This window comes from Melozone crissalis, unplaced genomic scaffold (assembly GCF_028551555.1).
Source record: "Melozone crissalis strain CALT ecotype California unplaced genomic scaffold, PUWL_Pcris_2 ptg000090l_1, whole genome shotgun sequence".
Classification (NCBI taxonomy): domain Eukaryota; kingdom Metazoa; phylum Chordata; class Aves; order Passeriformes; family Passerellidae; genus Melozone; species Melozone crissalis.
This window is the reverse complement of record NW_026535867.1, coordinates 6,290,636-6,318,560: the sequence shown is the minus strand read 5'-3', so window position 1 is coordinate 6,318,560 and position 27,925 is coordinate 6,290,636. Positions and strand designations below refer to the sequence as shown.

Sequence of the window (27,925 nt, the reverse complement as noted above, 5' to 3'; positions counted from 1 at the left end):
TAGGTATCAACCAGCTCCTTCAAAAAGTGCATTTACAAGCAAAGATGGTGCAATAGAGAACGCACAGCACCTGCCCATCATAGCATGGACTGTCCTCAGCAGAAGCAGCAGCACTACATTCCAGGAATATTTACCAGACCACAGGACAAACTATCTCTCAAACAGCCACAGATTTAAGACACAGTTCACTGCTGCCAAAGCCAAGTTATCCTGAGGAATTAATCAACCAGCTTTATGCAATTCAGGCAGATCTGCCTCCTCAGGACTTCTGGGAAACAACAAAAAATGGTGACCTTGTTAGACTGGTGTCTTTTGGCTCTGCATGGTCTCCGTTAGCACAATATATTTTACAGGTATCTCAAATTTTGTATGTTTTTTGGTGTGTTTTTTTTTTTTAATCTGTTTCAACTGCAATGACTTCTGAAGTGAAAAAAATCAAATGCTTAATTAAAATACAAATGTCTCCCGAGACAGTGATAAAGTCAACTTAGCAAAAGGAATGCAGAATGAAGTTCTTACCTGTGTTTCATGACTGAAGTTCAGCAGGTTTGTGAGCAGGAAGGTGCTGGAGGACCTTCAGTGCCTGTGAGCAGAACCCAGCAGGGCACAGCTCCAGAGCTGCTACCATGGAGAACACAGCCCTAGGAAGTGCCTGCACTCACATTTGTGCACTTCCACCTCTCCCCCCTCTCCCAGAGCAGTGCCTTTCCAAGGGTTAAAGCAGCAGAGGGACTCGTGTGCTGCAGGTACTGCAGGCACCATCCAGGCCCCAGCCCCGAGGGGCTGCAGCAGCAAAGCTGCTCTGGGAACGACCTTCTGTCCAAGGGAGAAGTGCTGAGGCCACCTCACACTCTGAACATGCTACGTCCTGCTTCCACAGCAAAAGCTACACACAATATCCATCATCTAAAGGGGATTCCTGCTCATGCACATTCATGAGAACAAGATTTAGACCTCAGTTAAATATTCAAATACCTTATGATCACCAAAACAAAACCCCAAAAGACCTGAAACAAACTTGCCACAGCTACAGGCCCAAGTGGGAGACCAGAAACAATCGGGCTATGAAGGCCAAAAAAGGCTGTACTTTAAAAATGTTTCCTACTACATACGAGAACAAATGCAGGATGTGATGTTTGCTTAGTTTTATTAATTTATTTTTGCAGGAATCTGCAACTTGGAGTATGCACTTTCTGGAGGTACCATGCATGCATAGCCTCTGAATGCTTTTATACAATTTCATCTCTTAGTAATAAGTTCATTCACAGCATACACAAATCTAGAATGTAGACACCATATATACAGGATTAAACAAGATCGTGTCTTCTTTTTTTTAATGAAAAAATTTAACAGGGTTTCACACAGCAGGAAGTATGGATTAGATACACTGGTGCCACCATAAATAAATAAGTTTCAAGAACACAGTCTTTTAAAATTGGTTTCAAAGATACTGGAAATCCAGGATTATAATATTGCATTAACTCCATTGATTTCTGATTATTCCAAGAAAAATATTTGCATTTATGGACATATACAGCAATGAAAGCCCCAACTGAAGAAATGTGGCAAAACTCAGTCATGTCTGGATTCATGTAAGATTGACTTTTTGAAACAAAAACAAATGCAGCTGCACACAGAGACAGTACTGACTGTGAGATGTGATATCTGTGCATGTCTTCCTTCCTTGTGGGATTAGGAGTCACTGCAGTACAGAGCACATCAATTCTGTGGTACCAAATCGCCTTTGAATTCTTTATGTCCAACCATCCACTTCTCATCAGGATAGTCATGTTCACATTCTAGGGTACACCACTGCATTTTAAAAGAACTATCATCCTGATGACAAGCTTGTTTTCAACATATTTAATATTCTCACATTCTTTTTTAAAACATTCTTTATTTTTTTTATTTTGTCCCCATTTCAACTCAAGTATTTCTGTTTCAGTTTCAAGGGATTTTACAATCAATATTAAATGTAGAAGTATTTAGAAATTGAAAAAGTATTTAGAAATTGAAGTGAGAGATGTATAGCTGGGAGAGATAAAAGTAATTGAGAGAAAAGCTGGGTTTAAAAATAAAAACAAATGTGATTCAGTAGCATATCATAATCAGAAAGTACTGAGACCAGCTCTTTTAAGAATTATTACACCTTTTCACCACACCTCCCATTTTTCAAGGGAAACACACACATACAACAGACACACAGATACACAATTCAATCTGATCTAAGACTACATTTTACAAAGTATTCCTTTCCTTTTCCTTTCCCACCCCCTTCCTCTTCACCCAAACAAGACTAATAATTACACCAAATTAAAAGTAGATCCAAAGTTCAGGATTTCTTTTGGTTTACTATGTTCTGAATAATTTTCCACAAGCCCCACTCTAAATAAACTTTTAAGAGCTACAGTAGTATCCTATAATTAAAGGGAATTCATCTTAATAGCACAGTAAATATAAAATAAGCTTTATAAAATTTCAATGAACAATGAGATAATTTTGAATAACTGAATGTCCAAGTCAGTTACAAACTCTACCAATCTAGTAGCATTGTTGAGGGAAAGCTCAGTCATTAAGGAAAAAAGAAAATACAAGTAGTGCATTAAATCAACAGCATCAGCATCCCAACATTCTCTCTCTCACTCACACACACACAAGTTTTATACAATACAGTGCATGTTGTTGCCAGCTGACATTAGGGTTTTATGTGCATTCAATAAATATTCCATAAACCAATCTTTTTGGTATAATCTACAATTCAGTTGGGGTTTGAATGGCATCACCTGCTTTCAGAAGGAAAATGGATCTTCCAATATTCAAAATACAATTACATTCTAACAAACCAGAAATATTCAAGCACCATGTCAAGTCTTTACTATTAAACTTTGAGTATGGGATTTACAAGTAAAAGAATACAACAGAAGGGTGTGGTGGTTTTCTTTGTTTGTTTGTACAAGCAACAAATGAGAGTAATTGAAAAAACCAAGTAAAGTCATTGGTACAAAGGATTCATTTTTCAATTTAATGGCACTCACTCGCTCTTCCAATGAGTACCTTGCTGTGGTGGCAGCCCTCCTTCTCTTCCTCTGGTGAAGCTGGGACTAAGATTTGCAAGTCTCCATGTAAGGTTATTGCAGTTCAGGGCATTTTTGGATTGAATGCATTATTTGCACCTCCTCCTTTGAAAGTAGCATCTATTCTGTCTGAAAATGCCACAACTGTGTTTTTGCATGACACCCCTACTCTCATTTGCTGACTGTCACTTCAGTTGCTATCTTTTTTTGTAATTCCAGCAAAAACAAATGCTTCTAGAACTTCACCAGAAGTACAAAGGAACAGAAAATTGAAATAATACAATGGCAAAGGCATCAGGATAGAAAAGCCATGAAGTTACTGGTATTGTTTGGAGTAATTTGTTATACAGCTAACAGCAATGCTTCTGCTCATCTGTTTTCTAGTTCTCAGTTTTGTCAAACTGTCCACTGACATGCACAAAATTAATACCCGGCTTTTAATTTCAGCTGACAGTAACTGGCAGTAACTTTCTTACCCCCTTCCACATGTGATGAGCTCCCCTCACAGCAATGTACATCACAGGGAAGGAAGGAAAACTATTTCTGATGCCTTTGACTTAGTTTTGCTCATTAGTGGTGCACACTGATTGCTGGAGATCTCTTAGCTTATTTTAATTTATCCTGAAGATTTAGTGCAAGAACATATTGAAAAATGCCAGATAAAATATTGGTTCCTCATCTAAGACCAACAGTTTGGTTCTTACTGTTGTCTTTATAAACTGTGGGGAAAGAAGACACCAGATTGAGCAATGCAGTCAAGATGAGTTTTTCTCCACCCACCCCTTGCAAATGCTGCTTTATTTTAAATAAGGATTCAGACATATGATTGTTCTACCACAGCTTAGCATGTTATCACACATCGAGTGAACTGTGGTAATTGACAATATGGATGTGGCTGCCATGAGCTAAGAACAGCTTAAAATGAAGTAGTTTCAAACTCCCATGGTAAACTTAATAGAAAATTTTGCTTTACCGAGTCAATTACCATAATTCAGCTGAAGTGCTTGGCTGCATCTCTGAATTGTGATGAAGTTATACCATAAAAACTCAAATGCACTGTACCAGCCTCTGACCAGTACACAGAACACCCTACTCAGGCACAGAGTTGTGCCACAATCATTCAGCTGCCCAAACCCAAGGTCGCTCTCAAAGTATCGAGTGCTTTATTCCAGCAGCCTGAAGCAATCAGACAGATTGAACATCACCTTTAGAATACAGTGTATCATAGGCAGATAAGTACCAGTAGGATTTTCAATTGCAAGTCTTGTGTTCTTTAACCTATGACAAATATTTCCTGACCAAAATAGAAAGAATGCAGTGTGTAATTCTTCAGGATCTGGCATCTGCTATTTTGTACAGGCTGGTTTATTAATAATGTGCAAATAAACCTTTACTGAAGAGCTGATTAATCATTTTTCAGCTAACTTTGATCTGGGACACAAAGTACCTTCTGTGTTGTAAACACCATGAATTCTTCACAAATTGGAAGCTAAAAAGGCCTAAGGAACTGGGTACAAACTCTTCTCAAACACAACCATGGCTGAGCCCAAGTCTTCCAAATGGAATTTGGACTAGCCTGTGCATGGCATATCTCACTGTGCTGCTGCACAGCACAGGCTCAGAAGGTTGTGTAGAAAAGCATCCTTTGAGCTTGGAAACACGACGGCCCAATGAAAGCATGCAGCAGGATTTTCATCTGCAACGTGGTAGAATTCATTCTCGGTTTATTACCAGTGTTGACACAGCCAGGTGGGCACTGTACAAGCAAACGGGATTGTAAAAAATTACCTCTGATTACACTCTCTGAAACACTCACACTGTTCCTCACTGAGTCACCTCAGGTCACTATTTCAAACAGCAATTTTTTTTGTAGACATAAGTTACCCTGAAAAAAAGCAGCAATTACAAATACCCTTCTCCTTGTTTTTTTATACATTGCAAAATTTATCATTGCATTTACCTGTCTTCTTTTTCAGTAGCTTACAATCTAGAAGCACAGGGAGCCTTTGTTTTCCAGCTAGCTGTGGCCAGGTTAAGTCAGCTCTGGCTCTTCAGTTTTTCTGGTTAAGTGTAACACTTCAGACCATTACTAAGAGTCCTATAATTTTCTTTAAAAAACCAGTAGTTTTGGGTTGGTTGTTTTTAGAGCCACTAAGCAGTAACTATAACCACAGGAATAAACACCAGTAGTTATTTGCTTTCCTGCATACATTCTTCTCAAAATTAATCCTTTTACATTTTCAGGTTTTGTTTTCTGCTTTGCTCACTACAATGGGAAGGAATTTAACCCTTAATTTATTTATTTTCTAGTGCAGCAGAAGCAGAAACATCCTAGCACATTACCCCCACCCCTTGCAGTATGAAGACTGTTGACTGGCAAAGGCCGGGCAGGTGGACTGAAAGGTTCCCCATGTTTCCTTCTCTTACAGCTGTTGGCTTGAGAGCCTGTGTTCAACCCAGTGCAGCCCTGTCCTGAATTTCAGGTGTATCGTGGCATTTCACACTGTTCACAGCGATTTAGTGCTGGGTGATTTAGAAAGGTGCAGCTACCACAATTCCATGGGGCCCCTTCAAAGTCTTCATCTCTTGGCTGAGTCCGTGGAGTCTGTTTGGAGCTGTTTTGATGATCTAGAGAAAAGCCAAAAGAAAACATTTTATTTCAGAAGAGGAAGATCAATAGACAAGATAACACTACTGAAAGGTCACCTAATTAAACAGTCGATCTTAAAATGAAAATGGAAACCTCTTCCTAAAGCACTTCTAATCCAGTTTGTGAAATCTGAATATTTGAAGTATTTCACTTCTGTGAAGAGCCACTTAACTGTAACACCTTATAACCAACAAGAGAACTCATCCCTGTTACGTCACTGATGCTGCTAAAGGTTTAACAGCTTAAAGCATACAAGTTTGTTACTGGCACTGCAGCACCATCCTGTTAAGGTTTACACACAGCAGTCTATTTCCAAATATTTAATTACAATAACCCTGCTTCACCTGAAAGGGAAAACTACTTCTAACTTAGTTGCTTCAAGCAGTCTGACAAAACACATATTATTTCTAGCATTAACTCAGGCTGAAAAAGAATACAATCTAAAAATAAAATGACAGGCCTATTTCAAAACAAGACAATTCTTCCTCATGCCTTTGAAGCAGGGATATATGTACATGAATCAGCATTTAAGTCTGTTTTCACTCATAAAATCAGTACATATGCAAATCACACAATACGCCTTAACCCACAGAAACACTCAGTTTTCCACCTCAACACCTCAGGTTATCTACTATAAGTAAGGAATACTCCCAGGATGTGGAAACACGTTAGAAAATGTTAATATTTATTAACACTGACACATACCTAGAAGGTATGGCTGGGATACCCAGCTGCTAAACATCAGTGAACTCATGTCTAACAAAGGTCTGCAATTTGTAACTGCACACAAAGTAATTTGCAGTTGCTGCCTCACCTGCTAAGAAATGCAGCAGACCCTGATTACAACCTTAGTGCAGAGAGTACTGAAGTCTTCAGAGACTAACAAAGGAAATAAAAGTAATCTCTTTGCTTAGATGCAGTCTCCTGGCCAGAAGCTGCACAGTCACAGCCACATCAGCAGTGCTTGACCTCAACAAATTCCTGGTAAGGCAGGCAGTGTGGGCACTCACTGCGTTCCACTGCCTGGCCAGATGGCAGCACAGAGCACACCCTTGTCCGCCCACACCCGTCTGGCTGCCCACGCTTCCAACAGCTCAATATTAAACAATATTTATTATTTAACAACAAAAAAAAATTTGATGCCTCCATGTAACAATCCAAGCTCTGAATACAGTACAGCAGCCCTACAACTGAACTCTGATAAGCTGGCAGACAAAACCTGGAAGCTCGTTGTACAAATCCTTACAAGGCACTATCCTCCTAACTGCCAAATAAAATAACTCATTTCATGTGAGTTTTGCACATTGTTTTGCTTTGAAATAATACATTAAATATGGTAGTGTAATTAAGATAATGTCTTCAAGCACCACAAAGTTAACAACTCCTTAATCAACAGCATGATCACTGCAATTTAAGGTGACTCCAGCCAGGCACACCATGGCTCACCTGGTGCTACTGCTTTCCTGGACACTGCCACCTAATGCAGGGAACTCCTCCCAGTATTATCTTTTCTTTGAGCCACAAAAAGCAGTTCTAGGCCTTCTCTTTCTTCTAAATTTCCACACAGTAATAATTTTATTACATTGAGGGGTAAAACACTTGCTTCAAAAAAGGGGGAAAACTTCCTAATATGAATTCAAAATTCACCTACAGAAACCTTTGTGGAGTGTTATCAGCAACCAGAACTCATTTACTAACTCTGGAATGTCAGGGAGACCATAGGATTACTGATTCAGAAGAGCTGCTTCCTTTTCACTAACAAGTGCAGTGCATGCTAGGTACAGCAAGAGCAGACACAATGTTATAAATATTATCACACATAACATTTTCAGGGAAAAGATTGTTGTTTTTTCTGTATCAGAGCATAGGATTCCACACTAACTATTTCAGCTCTTTTTTCTAGTAGGGAATAACTTTATAATCAAGGTGGTATTAACAGAACATTCATTCACAATAGTCTGCCTGAGGAAAACAAGTTGTAGCCAGGATTACTGCACTTATAGAAAAATGTTCTGGTTTGAATTATAGACAGAAACGTTAAATAACTAGAGCTGCTTCCTGCCACCACAGGGATTGTTGAAAAAGAAAAAAACCTCACTCAATGCAGATTTGGTGATAATGCCTGTTTGTTGACCTACCTTTTTTATATGGCTTTGGTGGCACAACAGGACCGGGCTCTATGTTATCATAGAAGTTACATGTGGCCTTCGGATCAAAGTTTCCTGTCAGAAAAGAAAAAGAAAGTGTAAGGTGAAGGTTATTTAAATGCCTATGCCAGTGACATAAACATCCAAAGGCTTCTTATTTTATACATCATCTTATTATGACATTATATCTTAGCTTTTTCACAAGTTTTATCATATAATTTTAGTTTTCTGTCAGTCACAGTAATTTTTAGCAGGGCAATCCCATACTGAAAAATCAACTCCAGCTCAACATTTTGCATTGCCATGAAAACATGTGAAATGTACATCTTCCTACAGGATACTTCCTTGATAAAAAAGGACTGTGCATATCCTAATCTACTCCTAATCCTGATTCTATTTAAGACAAGTTTCTGTTAAAAAAAGACTTTTAAAAACCCTAGCAAATTTCTGTTTGTCAGCCTCTTGGTTGCAACTCATTGTTCAGTTCTGTATTATTTGGCCACAGCCTTTGTCAGCAAGAAGTTACAATTGTAAGTGAAGGATCTTCATAAAGGAGTAATTTTTGTTAATATGCTCTTGGCAAAGTCATTTTATGTCACCACTTTGTTGCTAATGAAATTTAACTTGGCCAACAGAAGTATTAGCAAGCCAAGTTTATTAGGTTGCTACTGAAAAAACACCCACCTTCTTTTAGAGGTGTCACTGCTAATATAAATTGAACTCTAAAAACTCCAAATATTCACATTTAAGCACATGGCATATTAGAACCATAGGATCATTTAGGTTGGAGAAGACCTCAAAGACCATTGAGTCCAACTTCTACCCCAGCACTGCCAAGTCCATCACCAACCCATGTCCCCAGGAGCTGCATCTGTAGGTTTTTTAAATACCTCCAGATATGGCAACTCCACCACTTCCCTAGGCAGCCTGTTCCAATGCTTGCCAACTCTTGCCCTGGAGACATTTTCCCTAATATTCAATCTAAACCTGCTCTGGTGCAACTTGAGGCTGTTTCCTCTCATCTGTCACTTGTTACCTGGGAGAAGAGACTCCACCTCACCACAGCCTCCCTTCACATTATTGTAAAGAGCAATGAGGTCCCCCCGAGCCTCCTTTTCTCCAGGCTAAGCACTCACAGCTGCCTCAGCCATTTCTCCTATGACTCTCCAGACCCTTCCCCAGCTCTGCTGCCCTTCTCTGCACTCACTCCAGCCCCTCAATGCCTTTCCTGCAGTGAGAGGCCCAAAACTGGACACAGGATTTGAGGTGTGGCCTCACCAGTGCCGAGCACAGGGGACAATCCCTGCCCTGGTCCTGCTGCCACACTATTGCTGATCCAGGCCAGGTGCCATTGGCCTCCCTGGCCCCTGGGCACACCTGGATCATGTCCAGCTGCTGCTGACCAACATCCCCAGCTCCTTTTCCTCCAGGCACCTTTCCAGCCACTCTGTCCCAAGCCTGTAGCTCTGCCTGGGGTTGTTGTGACACTTTTTGAACCTCATAAAATTGACCTCACCCCATTGGTCCAACCTGTCCAGAGGCCCTGCAGAGCCTTCCTAACCTCCAGCAGACTCATGTTTGTGACCATATCCAAATGATGTTTCTTTAAAAGTATCAATTCAATACCTCTAGATTGAAGGAGATCAACTTCTTTCAGTGTACAGTCAACATTTATCTGGAGTTGTCTGTTGAGGCTCCTCAATCTGGTCATTTCCTCAGGCTAGAAAGAAACATCCCAAAATAGTAATTGTGGGAAAGTCAGCATCTTATTTGAAATAGAAATAACATTGCTATGTCTTTGTTAACAGCTTTACTAAAAACTGAGTATAGATAAGGCCCTGAAAGAAGTCCAAGTGTCTGGCCTACTATTCCTAACTCACTTGCCCTCAAAAAACATTCTTCTATTGGTATGTGAGGAGGAAAACAGACAAGTTACTTAATATTAAAATTCATCAGTAAGGTGACATAGCTGAGCTCAAGTTTATAAAACCACACACGTTACTAAATTCTGTAGAAGTGGATGACTTGCTACCTGAGTCTGCATCAAGATAATCAAAAACAGAATACAAACTGCAGCCCACATTAACTATTACTTGCTTATAACTGAATGAGGTTAAAAGTTTATTCATTTCCATCAACCCAAGGAGCTCCAAGAAGCTCAGTATATTTAAATCATTCAATGATGAAGGACTGCAATTATTTTTAACAGCATAATCAGTTATTTAAGTGCATATATTTGCATATCATTGAGAAACCCTAAGTTCCTGGAATGGAAAGCTTTTTTAATACTAGCACCATCAATCACTAACACATTTTATCCTAGGATACATTCCAGCATCACAGTCACATAATCACAGAACATTCAAGGTTGCAAGGAACCTCTGGAGATCATCTAGGACTTTGTATCCTACAAGTTTACCAGATTGGCCAAGCTTGGCTTCCCCTTGGTGAATCTATGTGACTGCTGCTGACCACTTTCTTGTCCTTCATGTGCCTGGAAAGGGTCAGCAGCATTGGCTCTCAATCACCTTACCAAGGATCAAAGTGAGGCTGACCAACCTTAGTTGCCTGGGTCCTCCCTTTCTGGCACACATCAGTGATATTTGCTCTCCTCCAGCCTTTGGGAACTTTCCCAAACACCATTAATGAACCAAAGATTACCTGGAGTGGCCTTGCAATGACACCTGCCAGCTCCCTCAGCACTCACAGGTATCTCATCCAGGATTATGGCCTCGTGTGTGACTGCTTTGCCTAAGCATTCCCTGACCTGGCTCTCTTCCATTAAGGGTGTACCTTCTTTGCTTCACACTTTTCCCAGGGTCTCTGGGACCTGGCATTCCTGATGGACTGTAAAGACTGAACTAAGAAGTTCATTCAGTACCTCAAGCCTTTTCCATGTCCTACATAACCATGCCCCCCCAACTTGCTGAGCCCACATTTTCACTGCTCTTCCTGCTGTCACCTGGGCAGTAACAGTAGCCCTTCTTTTGGTCTTTGAAATCCTGTGCCAGATTCACCTCCAGTTGGTCTCTGGCTTTCCTAACCTCATCCTGGTACACTCAGCACCTCTGAACTTCTCCCAGGTTCATCTGTGCCAAATGCTGCCCTGAAACAGGTGAGACATAGAACAGCCACAGCAAAGCAGCCAACAGTCCTTCTGTGCCTTCCAGCCCACACCTGTGTGTATTGTTTGTGTCAATACAGCCAGTAAGTCTGAGCTGATTTGCTTAACAACTACACACAGTGGAAGCTATTTTTCAGCCAGATGAATTCCCTTATCAGAGCCACACACATGTTTGGGCTAGAGTCACTTGCAGGTGGAAGTCACACAGATAAGAAGAATCAACAAGGTAAAAAGGAGAGTTCCAACTATTTCAGGCAACACTGACACTGAAAAGTTATTTGGCACATCCTGCACATACCAAAAGAGAAATACTGTCTATGAGAGACAACTACTCAAACAATAAAATAGCTTTTTAAAAACAAAAGGTAAACCTTCCTGGATGGACACCAAGCTCTATATGGCTAAGGCTTATTGAACAGACTTGGAGATACTTTTATTGGTTGGTAAGGAACCAAGTATATGCAGTTTTGTGGTCCACAAAAGTACATGCATACAACCTTTTGAGTTTTGCTGGGAACACCAAGAAAACTGCATACATACCCATTTCATCAACTACAAGAATTAGCTTATGACAAGTCAAGTACTTAAAGTGTCCCCAAAGACTGAAGATTTTATATTCAGGAGTATTTTTGAACAGTACCTTAGTTTCATCAAAACACACAGAAGAAATGTGTATGTTGAATTAAAATACTAACAACTTGCTTACTGTGGGAATTGCAGTTGTACAGCTGACTCTCCGAAGCCGCCTCTGCATCAGATCATGCTCCATGCCATTGACTTCAGTCTTCAGGCGTTCAAGCTCTTCCTTCTCAAGCTTCAGCTCCTTTGCTAACCTCTCCATCCTTGCCCGTTGATGTAACAGCAAGGCTAATGTTTTACACAAAGAAATAGTTACTAGCACATAAAAATCTGAACACTGGATTCTTAACTTATGAGTAAGACTCATGAGTGACCCGTCTGGAAAAAAAAAGGTGATCACAGACATGCAGCCAAATATCAGTGTGAAGATGCTTTCATGCCAAACGAACTACAATTTAGAACAAAGTTCTTCCAGAATAAAACCACATTTTGTACAGTAACTTGAAGTTGTTATTACCATTTTGGTCAAAGCTTCTTTTTTTGCATTTGGTCTTTCTTGTCTCAAAAATACAAAGGCACCCGTACAAGGAGACAGCTTCTCAGGATGAAACAGCAACCTAGTTATACTAATACTCTACTGACAAAAAAAAAAATAAAATATACCAGAGGTAAGATCAGGAGGTAACACACACTTCATACCTGCAGCTCAACAGCAGCTGACACACCAGCCCTGAGACATTACCCAAATGTCAGTCCTAAATTTTTTTTTCATTACTATTTTAAAGTGTGGTATAACTTCTAAGTAGTTTTAGCTTTTCAGGAAATATTGTAATCCTCAATACTGTAAGTTCCTAAGGATTCAGAGGCAAAACTATGGATCTTCAACAAAATAAACTACAGAATCCAGAAAATAAAAAGTTGAGTCAGCTCAGGAGCTTCACATCTTAATTTTATAATAGATCAATTTTTCCAACTTCTCTCTGCTGTTGAGTCACTCCCTCATTTTCCTCATCATGGTACTGACATTTATGACTCTCAGTCACAAACTGCTGTTGGGCTCCCAGAGAATCAAAGAAAAGAATTTTGACTAGCTAGAAGATAATATTCAGCTTCATAAAGAAGAGCATTTCTCAGTATTTCATCATGGTGCAAAGCTGGCCAAGTCAGTGTGATGCTTAATCCTTTCTGATCAGGCTGGTTTTACCTGATTGAAGTCTGCTAGGACAGAGAAAAATAAGACATTTGATGTGGGTATTCAGACAAACATGCTGCTCATGTAACAATGCTCAAAGCAAGGAAGCTGTAGAACCTGCAAAATGATACTTCATGAAAAGTCACAGCCAGAACTTGCCCTTTTCTTCATCCCATCCAACAAAGGCAAAGGAAAAGCACATACTATCCAAGAATATTAACATATGAGCTAAAAAGAATTAGAAAAATAAGTAACACCATGACAACATACTGCAAAAGAAGAACACCCCAACCTGTTAGAAGCAGATATCAGCATTCCACACAAAAATGTAGCACTGTAATTTGGATTTTGTATGGATTCACCAATTCATGGCCAACGAATAAACACCAAAGAGCCTAGCCAAGAATAACACCAGGTGTTTTTACACTACAGGCACCAGAATTATTTAACAGAACTGTTCTCTACTTTTTCAAGTAGCAAGCATAAGTCATGCAAGCAGAATTAAGAAGTACAGATATCAGACTGGATGATTTTCCACTATTGTCACCAAACCCTCTCTCTGTGTGATTCCTTCAACTTAACATGGTTTGACTACATTTCAGAGCTTCACATTGTACTCTAGTACAACTCATCAAATATGACTCATATTACAAAGAAGCAAAGTACAGAAACTAGAATGAATTTCTGGTTACACTTTTTACAATGGCTCACATTCCAGCAAAAATGAAACAAACTTGTTCCCTAAATTAAGCTGTTAAACATACTCTTTTCTAGGACTTCTTTGTGGTAGTAAAGATAAAATGTTTATTCTTCTACAATTTATTTCTATCAAGACTTCAGAGTGCAGCAATTAAAAAAAAAAAAAAAAACAACTCTGGTAGGTATTGCCACAAATGCAAACACCCCAAAAAGCATACACTAATTGGTTTTATTTGGTTTGCTTTTCAGAGACACAAATCTAGCGGAAGGCACAAAGGCAAAACCAGGTTTTACATTTCAGAGCATGTTTTTCACAGCTATGTGAAGCTACTTGCATTTTTCTCACATAAATGACGACCTCTACTGAAACTGTAATAGCAACACTACCAAAGCACAAGACCTCAGTTACAGACCTACTGGCATTCATTTTTACTGAAGAATTGGGTCTACAGAACTTCTAATTGGGTCTACGAGGTACAAAACAGCTTTGTTGATGAGCTAGAAGAGCTCAAAAGGCAGTAGGTGTAGAAAGAAATCAAGAACTACAGAGAAGAACTGTAAGCTCTCACTTCAGCTCTCTGAAGTAAAACAAAGGCTAGAAGGAACAAGAGAGGAATAGACTCTTCTTTCCAAACACAAATCCAGAAAATACCTGTTGCAGGTTATCATTCTGTCATTATCCAAATCACTGGTTTGAATGTTGGCAGATTGATTCACTTGCACAATTTTAAATGTTTCAAATCTACACAGAAGATGACTCCAAGAAAAGTAGTTTTCAGGTTAGGGTTAACTTCGTATTTTTTTTCTTTACTGAATTACCAAATTCTTCATTTATATATCAAAACTATGTTTTATCCCTGTGCAGAACATACATCCTAAAATTTATCTGCCAATCTCTTCTTCCTCTTTGAAAACTCTAAGTGGACAAAGTGAACTTTTGATTTAAGTTCTTCAAAATAATTATTTTATTACCTTTAAAAAAAATTTGTATTCACAAAGGTTTTTAGCTGCATTTTATCTCTCTCTCTTCTCTTTGACTTAATATTCTTCAATCTAAACCAAATGCAGAAGCCAGGTGTTCTAAAACACTTGAATATAGAACAAATACAAAACATTATAAAAATCCACATGTAAATTTATGACCCAGTTCTTCAATGCAGAATTGACAAAACTGACACACAGTACATGAACAAACTACTTATCATTGTTAACTGCAGTGTTTTAAGAAAGTCCCATAACATGAAAGAACAGCAACGTTAGGACCCTTAGAAATTCTTTATGTATTAGAGTGAAATTGCCAGTATTTAAAAAAATCAGAAAAAAACTGTCTGATTTTTGACACAGTTTCTATTTTTTCTGTACAGGTTCAAAAATTCTCACTAAGCAGCAAAATCAAACTGAAAATGCATTGTACAACAACCACAATTTGCAGGGTGAAACATTTACCTTGAGTGTAAGCATAGTCGTCTGATCCAGAACTAGAACTTCTCTGGTACTTATGGCTTCCTTTTTCTCCTCCAGATCCTGGGATTACAGAAATAGGCTGAATAGGTTCTGGTGCTGCAGAACGCTCTTCTTGGTCCACTAAATTTAAAAGATTCTCAGTCGGTGCTCGACCTACTGTGATTTTAAAAATGGTTGGGTTTGGCTGAGACACCATTACCCGAGGAGACTGTGTTGGTGCACCTGCAGGTCCAGCTGGTTGAGTGTAGGTAATATATACTGGATTAACACTAAATGGAGGTTTGGGTTGTCCTGACATACCTCTGGATGGAGAGCTTGAAGGAGGAGTAGTGGCTGCATACAGTGGGTGCTGGTTTCGTTGAGATGGTTGATTACTTATAGGTGAAGGGCTTCTGTTCATTGCAGTCCCGGGCCTTTGCGGTGGCTCAACTGTAATTTCTATTTTATTCATGGAACCTTTGGATAAACTAGGTCCAGCAAAAGGAGGAAGGTACGATACAGAGTGACCACCTTGTTTTTGAAAAGTCTGGGATGCTTGCTGATATGGATGGGGTGGGACAGTGGAAGGACTAGGAGGCATGAAAACATGTGAACTCTGGTGACTCAACTGAGGAGGTTGAACTTGGTGCTGTGGAGAGCCGAAGGGAGAGGGACACTGGGATGCGGGCGGAGATCGAAAAGCCGACTGAGGGATCTGGGGCTGTTTTGGAGAATACTGAGAAGGTTGGTAGTTCTGTTGATGTGGATATACAGGTAGAGGACGAGGAGTATAATGTGGAACTGGGCCCTGTGGCGACGAATGCCACTGTGTATTCTGAGGAGTCTGTCGTCCTGAAGAACTTTGAGATGTTTGTCTAATATAAATAGAGCCAGGAGTCCCATAAAGATTGCTTGGAATCTGTGGAAGAATTTGTAGAGCTCTGGGTACACTCTGTCCAGAGGGGAGGTTTTGTGATACTGTAACAGTAATGGGATTTGTACTGTACCGAGGTATGTGCATATACGTGGGAGGGCCTTGCATAGCAGACGTGTTCATTCCTGGTTGTATGGAAGATGGCTGTGGAGGTGGCTGTGGAGGAGGAGTAGCTGCATTTCTATTCTGGTCATTCACAAAAAATGGATTGTAACTAGGAGAAGCTGCCACGACGGCGGGAGCAGAATGTGGTTCCTGGACTAAGCAAATGAGCTGTTTACCTGCCGTGCGCTGCGGGTCAATGTGTCCATCGCTGGAGCTGTGCACCAGCGTACGGCCACCATTCAGCTGAGCTCCATCCCCCGCATGGTAGCTGCTATGAGGATGAATACCCAGATTAATGTGCAAAAGGCTATTTCTGTTCATTCTGGTGTCATCAGGGCTGTGGTACTCCATATACAAATACTTGCTGCTCTCCTGTGCGAGGGCTCGACAACAGGCATCGAGGTTGTTGTTGTTCTATGAGCAAGAACAGACACCTATTACTGTCACTACTGTCACAGACACCTATTACTGTCACAGAGCACAGAAAGAGCCAGCACTCTGTGTTCAACACTCAGCTGAGGCCACAACCAGGCCCAGCCTGGACACAGCTAGGGGGAACATTTCATACACAGGTATTGTGAAATAAAGATGATACTTGCTACGTGGTATGAGAGTAATACATAGCTCACATTGCAGCTGCAAAATGCTCTGGTAACACTAGTTACACTATGACACATCAAAAAAAAAAACAAGTCCAGTTTTGGGAAAGCAATGGTTACACCTCTCTGCATGCTCTTCAAGGAACAAGTCTGTACAATTAACTACTTCTAGTAACAACACAAATCAAAATAAACTAGATCAAAATTGCAAACTCTAAAAAAGCAAAACAAAAATGCAGATAACATTCCAATGTTTCTCTGAGTGTTTACTGCTTTCACTTTCAGTTTACTGTTTACCTGACTATTTCTCTTCACCCAGAAGTTCAAAACCCCAACATTTTAAACCAGCTTTTATTGGCAGAACAGTATTTAATACCTTAACAATGAAGTCAAAATATTGGTTGAAGAAGTCCCAGGGATTCCATAAAGAACATTACCATTCCAACCAAATTTAAACTGCCTTTAAGAACTTCAAGCTTTAGGCTCAAAAGGGTTTATTCATACATCAGTGAGAAACCAAAAAACCCTTTTAGATGTTTGATTTGTTCTGTGGTGCTGGTAGCTGAAACTATACAGACAATAAATTATGAATCAAATGAGAAATATCATGGGGAATTCCGTTTCCCTTCTTGCCCTCTGCACTAATTTTAGCTTAATGTAGTCTGTTAAAAGAACAACATAAATGATAGCTTTTCCAAATGAGTAAAATCACAAGAAAGTGTTCCAGATGGTGGATTTATTTTTCTCCCCACTTTATCATGTAACAGCCTCTATCAGCTGTGGTTCAGATTTTAATTTACATAGTAGCTAAAGAAAACAAATTTGACTTTAAGTTCAAATAAAATTGGCCTTTAGCACCCTAACTTTGTTAGACATGACCCAAGACTGGTACTTCTGTGACAGAGAGCACCTCCTCCCACAGCAAGCGTGTACATCTTTATATATGCACATACACCCCTGCCTTCCTCAGTGTGCTAAAATTACCATTCTAAGGAATGGACGTTAATAATGACTGCACTTCTATTTTAATCACTATTACTATATAAATTTGTATGCATATATTACATATGTACACATGCTGCCTTGCAATACAATTTTCAATAGCCACTGGCTGAAAAGTCATATTACATTTCTTTTCTCATGGACTATACCTAATCAGTCTTAATACCAGAGTGAAGATGATTTTCCCAAAATTTTATGATTTCACTATCAGATGAACTCACATATTCTGTATCTTCTCATTTGAAGAGTTACTACTAAACATGACAGAAGAGTGCAGCACTTAAATAGGAACAGCTCTCACTCTACAGACTCTTCTCCCTGACAACCTCCCTTCATGCTGAGCTCTCCTTCTAGACATCATTGATCACTGGGCACAGCACTAAAAATTTTAAGACCGGAGTATGTGGGAACCAGACCTTGTAATAACAACCAGCACCACAATGCCAAGGCAGCAGTCACAGAAAAGTGAGCCACTACCATCAGCCACTTGCCATCTAAACAGAACTTCTTGAACAGAGCCTTCAGTTTCCTTAGGTCACTTGGTCAGGGTGCAGATAAAGAGAACATACACAGGACAGGCTCTGATCTGATTTTATCAGGGTATGTATGTATTGTCATTTCAAAGGACCCTCAATTTTTGACAGGTCTAAAACTCCAAACTGATTTAAATCTAGAGCATTTATTGCACATGATTATTGGAAAACAGCTCCCACATCTTTAAAACATGAAGCGGGTTTGGAAACAAAATCTATACTTTAAAACATAACAAGTATTTGCTGTGCAAAGTTAACTAGCTATCCATCATGCCATATAATAGAGACAGAGCACCATATGCTTCTGCAGCATTATGGGTTCTTTAATTTTATCAGTTTAAAAATGTCTATGACAAACACAGTTCATCAAAAGGTTTGTGTACTTAACAGTACAGAAGATATGTCTGTCAGGATAAGTAAAGCTTTAAACTGAAGGACTTCCCCTGCTTTACTTTTGTCTGAAAGCAATTAATTTTTATTTGTATGGTTTAGAAGACAAAACGCAAAAATTACAATCCCTGTTCTGAGTATACCTATTCATCTGCCAGGGACAGGCAGGATGCAAGTCCAGCTTTCCAACCTCAGCCATGGCCACACAAGACCAAACCAGATCTTGCATGTTTCTATTCCATTCCTGATTCCTCCCATTAACTGAAGGTATTCCCAGGTGACCACTACTCATTACATGTGGTAACTTATTATCACTTCTAATTTCTGATTTGAGATGAAGGTGGAAAGATGAAATGGAAAGGAAAAGGAGTGCAGAGAGACAAATCACCACCTTACCTAGAAAGAGAGAAGTACAACTAGACCTCTGGAGAGCCATGAGAAAAATATACCATGAAGGGTGAAAACTGTCAGATTGCTAGCTAAGTCCAGCTCCTTATCCTGGAAGGATGAGTGACTGTTTACTGAAACCTACTCCAGTATACATGTTATTTATGCAGCTGTCAGCAACTAACATCCCATAAGCCACTTTCTTTGTTATCCCTATGCATACAGTCACAGGTCACACACACAATGAAAAAACATGAGTGCAAAATAACCTCCACAAACCTAAGTGAATACTGACAGAATTTTTGTACCTAAAAGACAAGACAGAAATGTAAGTAGTGGAGTCTTCCAACCTTTTAAAATAAAACCAGGAGAATGAAAATCTACGCTCCACACGTACTACTAAAAAGGGTTTCCATGCTGAACTCATATCTTGTGCCAAAATAAACCACACAGAGTGTCCACCATACCTGGAGCATGCACTGAGACACCACCCCCTCAGGTATCTCAGGGAAGCGCTGCCGGAGGTCGTGGAGTACCTGCACGTCGAGCTGCTGGCTGCCCTGCGCCATGCCAGATGGAGGATGTTCAGATCACCAGGGAATGGAAGTCAACAGGCCTTCCAGTGATTGTGGTCTTCTGAGGCTTCTGGCATTTTCTGTAAGAAAGAAAACAATCATTTAAGCCATCACAATTTTTTGTCCTTCCCAAACTGCTTGTGTAGAAAAACTACTGTAATGCTTTTTAACTACCAAGAGAGATAACGGCTTAAACACAAGGGGGTGGGAATAATCATAAATAATAAATGAATAATCTCAAATAGTAATATTAAAACACTTAACATACCACAGGTATGTCTATAGGGCACTGCACTGCAATGTGCTAGTTCAGGTCTTTACTCAGTCCCACTGTAGCACCATGTGTGACTTTAATTATTGTGACTTGCATAAAATAGAACTGTTATATATTTACTCCCAGTGAAATTCTGAACAGTTTGCAGAAAGAATGAAGTTATTACCAATTACACATGTCTTATTTACAACATGCTAGAAATAATAGGCTGGAAAACAAAGTAGCTACTCTATTAACAGGGTTCAGACTCTTTTGTCTTTACATCACTACAAATCCAAAAAGTCAGAAGTAATTTGTGGGAAACTGAACAAGAATTAAACAGAATTTTAAGAGCCCTTTGGAGGATTAGAGAAGCATCTACCTAAGATTTTTGTGAAGTATCTGTTACATTCATACTAACATAATGAGTGACAAAAACCAAAGCAAACAAAATCCCCTAAACCTCCTTCTGTGTCAAAATTCTTGTATTCAACAACACAAATATCCTACCTGAACTTCAATACCCAAGGACGACTGGAAGGCAAATACAGTCTGAGTCAACAAACGCTTTTTGTGCTCGTGGCTCATGATCACAGCAGTAACCAAAAGGCAGCTAGTGTCTAAGCAAAGATTCACAAAAACTTTGTGTGAGGAGCTGCATGACACAGCCCCTGTTACACATCTATCACTGCTAAGCTTCAAAAGCCTTTCCAACACTACTGCTCAGTGGAATTCTTAACTGCAGAGAATGCACTGCTGTGCTCAAAAAGAAAATGAAAATCAGATACCAGCTGAGCTGGTGTTTAATAATATATTATCTACCCAAAGTCCCAAGTTTAAATCATGCTTATCTTGACCTCAGTGCAACTGTGGGTGGCACATGGCACAGGTACTCAGTCAGCTTTTCATTTGTTAGTTCAACTTCCAGCAGCCTCCAGCAGCAGAACAGACCACAAAATGCACACATACCTCTAGGCACTAAAATTCCAACAGTTCCCTCTGAAAGTTTCTTTATTTTCATAGGCAAGAAAACAGAGTATGTATCTTCAAAGAAAAGTAAAGTGTCAGGTTTAGGGTAAAAAAAAAAAAAATCTTTGGTTAAAGTTTTAGGGGTAAAAAAAGCAGGAGCTAAATCCAGCCCAGGATGTGTGGTCTGCATGTGGACAGCTCCCAGCTGCCATCAGCATTCACTGAACTCCACCTGTGCTCACAGAAAGGGTCCCTCTGTCCCATCTCATTATTCCAGCACCCACTATCACATCTGCCACGTCACACACTTTTTCAAGATAAATGAGACAAGTCTAAAGAGCAGTGAGGTATGTGAATTATCTTCCTGTGACTTAGGAAATATCACAATAAACTTACATGTACATCACAACTCGTTTCTGTTCACTGCAGGAATGCTCTTTTTAAAAAGGAAATGCAGCTTACAGCAGAAAATTCCTGTCTACACTCACAATAGGGGATCTTTTATGAACCTGTTTTGTTTTTTGGAAATGATGAACAAACATTATACTTTGAAAGGCAGAGCATCACAAGAATACTCAAAGAAAACTTGACAGCAATCAAGCTCTAAGTGTTTCTAGACAACTCTCCTTATCCCAGGAGGCAAAGCCTGAAATGCAGTAATGAAGGAGTACCCTAACAGAATAAATTGCAGTTAAAACCTCTGTGGAATAATGAATGATGGCATCTGAAACAGAAGTTAATAATTATAAAAATTTCATTTGCACTAGCAAGAGCCTTTGCATCATTTCTCTCTTAAAATAAAAGTTTAAACATAACATGGGTGACTGTAAACATAACATGTGGACTGAAGATCCATCATCAACACAATCAGTGTTTTTCTACTACAGCTTTAAAATTACAGAAGTTAACTTTTTGTTTTCTAACATTTCCCAAATGTGTGTGGTGAGCAGAGGTACAACACAAAGTAATTGGCAGTTACTGGCCAACTATGAATTTTACCAAACTTCTAAACCCAATGAGTAACAAAGTTCCATTTTTATTTTGAGGAGTTGAAGCTTCCAGCCTTTACACTTACACAGATAGCCTTAAAAAGCCTACAAGAGACTCAAAATTCTTGGGGAGTATGAACAAACACACAATCGTCCTGAAGTCCTTGGATTACATTGCTAAACTACTGTGGAAATTAGTTGGTTTTCCCCCCCCCCCAGCCAATACCACAAAATTTACAATTGTCATTATGTACAAGCCCAGCCTTTTGTCCTACCTATTGTCCAGCATTTTGTTCAGCTTATTCTACTTGACCTGACTACAACTGGCTGCACATTTTCCACTCTAAGCAGGCACGAACTGGCTGCAGTACAATACCCGCTTCCCATGCTGCTCCACAGCACACGGCAGGCAGAGAACCAAGTTATTCAGAGAGCCAAGGGCTTACAGCAAAGGCTGCACAGCTGAGATGCTTAGACAAGAACTCCTGCTGAGCCACAACACGCTAGGAAAGCAATCCTTCAAAGACTTTCTTCCACAGCATTCACAGGCTAAGGGACACACTGAGGTGTCTTACATGAGCAGCCTTGTAATTGCTGAAAGTTTGATGCATCAAAAACTAAAAGTCAAAATGAAAACAAGCTGTTTCATCTGTAGCTTTCAGGAAGGAGTTGAGAGTACCCAAACTCCAGATGAAAAGCATCTCACAAAGATGGAATAAATTAACAGTGTTAAACACATGGCAGTTCTAATGGCAAAACCACAGCATATTGTCACAGAATTGGTCCTGCTGTGTTAACAAGCAGAGCTGACCTCAAGAGACACTCAATGAATCTCAGGGATTAAGCAAACCATGACTCAAGTCCTAAAGAAATAGAGTAATTTGCCTTTTCACACCTTTTACATGCCCAAATGATATGTACATTTAATCTTTTCCTTAAGCCATTTGTGTATATGAGTTAACAAAACAACCAATAGTTCCATCAGCCAACTGATGACTCTTTTCTGAAAGAGTAAATAAAAAAGCAGAACTACTACAGTATGATCCTCCCAAAGACCTGTTCAAATGTGTAGAGAAGGAAATCTATTCTGCTACCATCATTTCTGAAGCACCAAATCAATTTAAATAAAGACACCTAAATCATCAGGAATAAGATCCAACTGAAACTAAATTATGTCAGTAAATACTAATTATGTAAATCAATACTATCTGAAAATGTATAACTTATGTACTGATGTGCACTTACACAATTACTATGTATGGAACAATTAAGAAATTACTGAGTGAATTTCCAGAAAAGAGGCTACCTGGAAGACAGTTTCTTAGGCCTTAATTTAAATTTAATTGTTAAGTTTTATAATAATAATAGGACATTGAAGTGTAAGAAGAAAAAAATCAATTTTTTTCAAAAATAAAAAATCAGCTTACAGAATCATAAACACACTGGGGTCAGAAGGTACCCACAAGGAATATCAAAGTCCAGCTCCCTGCCCTGCACAGGACAGCCCCAAGAGTTATACTGTGCCTGACAGCATTGTCCAAACACTTCTTGAACTCTGCCAGGCTTGGTGCTGTGACCACTTCCCTGTTCCAGTGCCCAGCCACCCTCTGGGTGAAGAACCTTTCCCTGATACCCAACCTAATCCTCCCTGACACAGCTTCAGGCCATTCCCTGGGTCCTGTCAGTGTCCCCACAGAGCAGAGATCAGTGCCTGCCCCTCCTGTTCCCCTCAGGAGGAAGCTGTGACTGCAGCGAGGTCTCCCCTCAGTCTCTTCCAGGCTAAGCAAGCCCAGAGCCCTCAGCTGCTCCCCCAGACCCTTCACCACCCTCACAGCCTCCTTGGTTACAACTCACATAAAACTCAACAGTTTTCTGCACCTTTCTTCTCACCCTCAGTAAACTCAACTGTACTAACTCTACCTGTTACAACAGTTTAAAACCCAAACCAAGCATTTTTTATTAGTTTAACAAGCTTTCTCTGCACAATGCATACCCACTGAACATCACATCATTGCACAAAGGAAGATGAAAAGGTAAAAAGGGGAAAAGGACACAGGACCAAGAACACCACACCACCTCCTGCTTTTCAGCACATGTCAGTCATCTAATCTGATGACAAGAGGACACCTTCACCTGAAGCAGATTTGTAGCAAAAGCTGTTCTTGTATAAACAGCAGTAAATGAGGATGGGGGCTTTACCAAGCGCTGCCAATACTGGAGTTAGCACAGACCATGCTGTGGCACTGCAAGCAAGCTGCCTGTCAGCTGAGCCCCAATGCTACCACCAGGTACCAGGTCAGAACTGAAACCACACTTCCAACTCCCCATCATCACTGGCTCCCCATCCAAGCAATACTAACACTATGCTCTACAAAAACTCTTTGTGAGCACTGTGGCAGACCAACTGATTACAGGCAGCAGCTCTTTATCACTAGTGAGTGATAAGATTCCAGCCCCTACATACCTGCTGACACACTGGTTAAATATTTCCAAAGGCCAGGATACTGCCCATACACTGCTTGCCAACAGTAAGACATGAGAAGACAAGAGACTAATTAGCTCAGACAACATATTTAGAAAGCACTTTATTAGACTGAGTAATAGTATCTTTCGGGCTTTAGCTACTACTGCAATTTAACAAATAAATATGATTTCAGCCATTACTGCATCATCACATCCCAATTCCACTTCTGTAATTCAGTACTCAAGTAGATGTTAAGGTGTATAATTATTGTGGTGCTTCCTACAGCGACTGCAAGCAGAAAAGCTGTTAAAGAGCAACATTTTTGTAAAGTAGCTTCTATAGAACCATGACATTTAAGATTAAAGTTAAAAATTCAAACTGAGTTGCTTCACACAAAGGATTAACTATGCAAAAATGTGGTTTTTAACATCCCATCCCACACACACCTATTATTTAATAGGCATCAATTATAGCCTTGTAAACATGCCCAGCATCTGACCTGGCTGCGGATGCAATCATGTAATCCCACCTCTAATCCCTGAGCAGCCTCTAGAACCGCTGTCACCTTACATTCAAAGGTGCCTACCTGCAGTCAAAAATTACATTGGCTGTAATTGTTAAAAATCATCACAACCTATTAATTCCAGTACTGAAAAGGAAGACAACAGATTTCTACACTAAGTTTGCAGTTATTTAACCATTCAAATAAGCAAAACCAATTAATTAATCCCACAAATATCACAACATTTACATCAATCCAGCTAAAACGCTGGATTGCTCTTGCAGCACAGGCAGGCAAATGACTTTATGGTAATGTGACACCTTCACAAAAACTTGCCAGCTAGAAGACCTTAAAATCTCAAAAATACAAGAAACTAAAGTGTTTTAACAGTGCCAAGGGCAATTTTTCCTCACAACCATCTTCATTCACACACTCACTGTATAAACATAATATAAGAGAAACCCCAAAGATTATTTTTCCCCGCAACTGTCCAGCTAAAATAAATTTTAGGATTATATATAGCTAGGCACAACTTTTCCACCTCAGAAATTAGAATGCCTATTTGTTAAGAGAAGTTTTCTTTATTTACAAGGTTATACATCCCACATCTTTGGGACTGTATTGCTTCACACAGGAGGAAGGACACAACAGAACTTAAAGACATTCTGTCAGTTCACACAGACTATAAAGTTCAACAAAGCAAAATACAAGCAGCCAATGTTTAAAGCTGAGCTCAGCATGCTGCTGACACTGTTCTGAATGACTGGCTGTGCCAGTAAAACCACAGCTTCATGGTTTGGCAAGCTGTCTTCTGATGGACAGTCATTCACTTGTGTAAAAGACCATAAAACCCCTGGATGGCAGGAAGGCAATGTGAAGCACAAAAAAGAGGTATACAGCAGAATGAAATTAAAAATAAAGCAGACAAGCTATCACTGTTGACCAATTGATCTCTTATGGCAAAGTTATACAAGCTCTCCTGACAATCCCATATCCTGCCCATCTATCCATACAACAGTTACCCAGATGTGTCATGTGATGGCCTAGAACAGCTCAGAGTACTGAAATGGAACGTTAATCATTAAAGTCAGCACGATCAGAATATTATCAACTTGGACAATAAAGGAGTGTAGAGCAGCAAAATCACTCCTTCACTTGTTTGGGGCTTTTTTCCTCAGTAGCTTAAACTTAAGCAGTGCTCAGTTTTATCCATGTTTGAAACTCTTCCCACAGACTCTATAAATAAATAATATTGTGATACACTGTTGTGTGTCTGTATCACATAAAAACAATATCTAACTCTGAGGTAACATAAACCTGGACAGAGGAAACCCATTTCTAGCCAAACAGTGACAGTGCATAGAAACATGACTGAAGCATAAAAGGGTTTAATCTGTAAGCTGTGCACAAGCATGTCAATGACACAGGTTGCTACAAAAATTCAAAAAATCATTATCAATCACTGCTCCCCCTTAAGCATGTGTTTTGTGTGCCTTGGTATTTGCCTTGCCTTTCCCCCTTTAATTAACTCTGCCATCTTTATGGGCCATCAACATTGAAATGAACTGGTATTTGGTATATAGGCAGTATCCTGGCCTTTGGAAACATTTAACCAGTGTGTCAGCAGAGATGTAGGGGGTGGAAACAGAAAACAGTTACTGTTTTCTCTCTTCCATCTACATCACAGAACCATTAAGGTTGGAAAAGACTTTCAAGATCAGCAAGTGTAATTCTGACTAAATACCAGCATGCCCACTAAACCACATCACCTAGTGCCACCTCTACCCATTTTCTGAACACTTCCAGGGACGGTGACTTCTCCCTTCCCTGGGCAGCCTGTTCCCATGTTTAACCACTCTTTCAGAGAAGAAATTTTCCCTGATATCCAACCTGAACCTCCCCTGCACAACTTGAGGCCAGAGGCAGCCCCCCACCTGGTTACAGCCTCCTCACAGGCAGGTGAAGCGAGCAACAAGGTCACCCCTGAGGCCTCCTTCTCTCCAGGCTAAACCTGGCCCCCACAACTGCTCCCGAGGAAAACTGTGCTCCAGACCCTTCATCATCTCCATTGCCCTTCTCTGGACATGCTCCAGCACCTCAAAGTCCTTGCAATGAGGGATCAAAAACTTGGATTTTCCAACTAAATATTTATATAGAGACATAATTTATTTAATTGCATTGGAAGCAAAAGGGGTGAAACTCATCCCAATCCCATATACAAGTCAAACCTCCACAAAGTAGAATTTACTTTTAATAACTGCATTACACCAGGAAACAGTAAAAACTAAATGATAATGAGAAGGCTAATTAACTGGAACAATGATACTCCTTTTGGGAAGTAGCTAAGAGGTTCTTGGCCAGTAATTCCTCTGCTAAGTAAGTCACAACATGGTCTGGTTGGGATGAGACCCTCAAAGGTCATCCCAGTTCCAAAGCCCTGCTGAGGGGGCACCAGACCAGGCTGCTCAAAGCCCTGTCCAGCATGAACCACAACACTGCTAACAACACAGCATCACCTGTCTGGGCAGACTGTTCCAGAGTCTCACCACCCTCATCAGAAATGTCTTCCTTATGTCCAATCTCTACTGCATTCCCATTTAAAACCACTGCCTCTCATCCTGTCATGACAGACCTTGGTAAGAAGTCTCCCCATATCTTTCCTCTAAACCTCTCATACACTGAGAAGCTGCATCACAGCAGAAAATACTTTGAAGGAACTGATGGTTTTCTCACTCCAGTGAGCAAGTAGAAGCAGCTCTCACTACAGAGCAAAGTTACAGAAGAGAAAGTTTCCAAGGCAGGGGAATAGCTCAGGAATTATGCTACCATGCCACAGACACCAGCTTCCAGAAGGGCTCTGCAGAACATAAGGCACAACTACAAGCTGCAAATGCAAGTGAGCCTGTACAGCTCACAGACAATCCTGAAGTAGAGTCCTGTGAGAACAATGAACTGCCTTTCTTAGGAGGACATATGATCTATGATTTCTGACTGAACACCTTTGAAATGAGGCTGTGGCAGGGAAAAATCCTGAAGGGAACAGTACACTGTCAGATTTCCTAACTCATCAACCTCTGTGTTGGCCCTGATAAAAGCAGTTTTATGATGATGCAAAACGTTTTTGGTAGTGATATCCTATTCTGGGAATCAAAATGAGCCAGAAAGGATACAAGAAAATGTGAAACTGATTATATACTATAAAGCATTGGAGGAAATCTATTGTAGATCCATGGATCACAAACTTCAGCTTTTTCTTAATTTTTAAGCACAGTCTGCTCTTCATATTTCCAAGTTTAACAACTACTAGAAGCTGAG

At 39.9% G+C, this 27,925-nt stretch overlaps 1 protein-coding gene across 2 annotated transcripts in view; it reads right to left on the bottom strand.

The window, feature by feature from the left end:
- Window positions 1-1,128: 1,128 nt before the first annotated feature.
- The window catches only part of TAB3 (TGF-beta activated kinase 1 (MAP3K7) binding protein 3), a 43,917-nt gene continuing 17,120 nt past the window's right edge, over window positions 1,129-27,925 (bottom strand). The window contains exons 1-7 of one of the 2 annotated variants that reach the window (XM_054291294.1): window positions 19,702-19,791; window positions 19,326-19,513; window positions 14,912-16,361; window positions 11,702-11,862; window positions 9,498-9,591; window positions 7,863-7,946; window positions 1,129-5,702 (exon numbers count right to left, since the gene is read on the bottom strand). In XM_054291294.1, coding sequence (XP_054147269.1) covers window positions 5,554-5,702; window positions 7,863-7,946; window positions 9,498-9,591; window positions 11,702-11,862; window positions 14,912-16,361; window positions 19,326-19,427 — 2,040 coding nt within the window. In that variant the 5' untranslated portion in view covers window positions 19,428-19,513; window positions 19,702-19,791 and the 3' untranslated portion in view covers window positions 1,129-5,553. Of the gene's footprint in view, window positions 5,703-7,862; window positions 7,947-9,497; window positions 9,592-11,701; window positions 11,863-14,911; window positions 16,362-19,325; window positions 19,514-19,701; window positions 19,792-27,925 lie in introns of those variants that run through there. The other variant, XM_054291293.1, reaches the window with a different exon arrangement.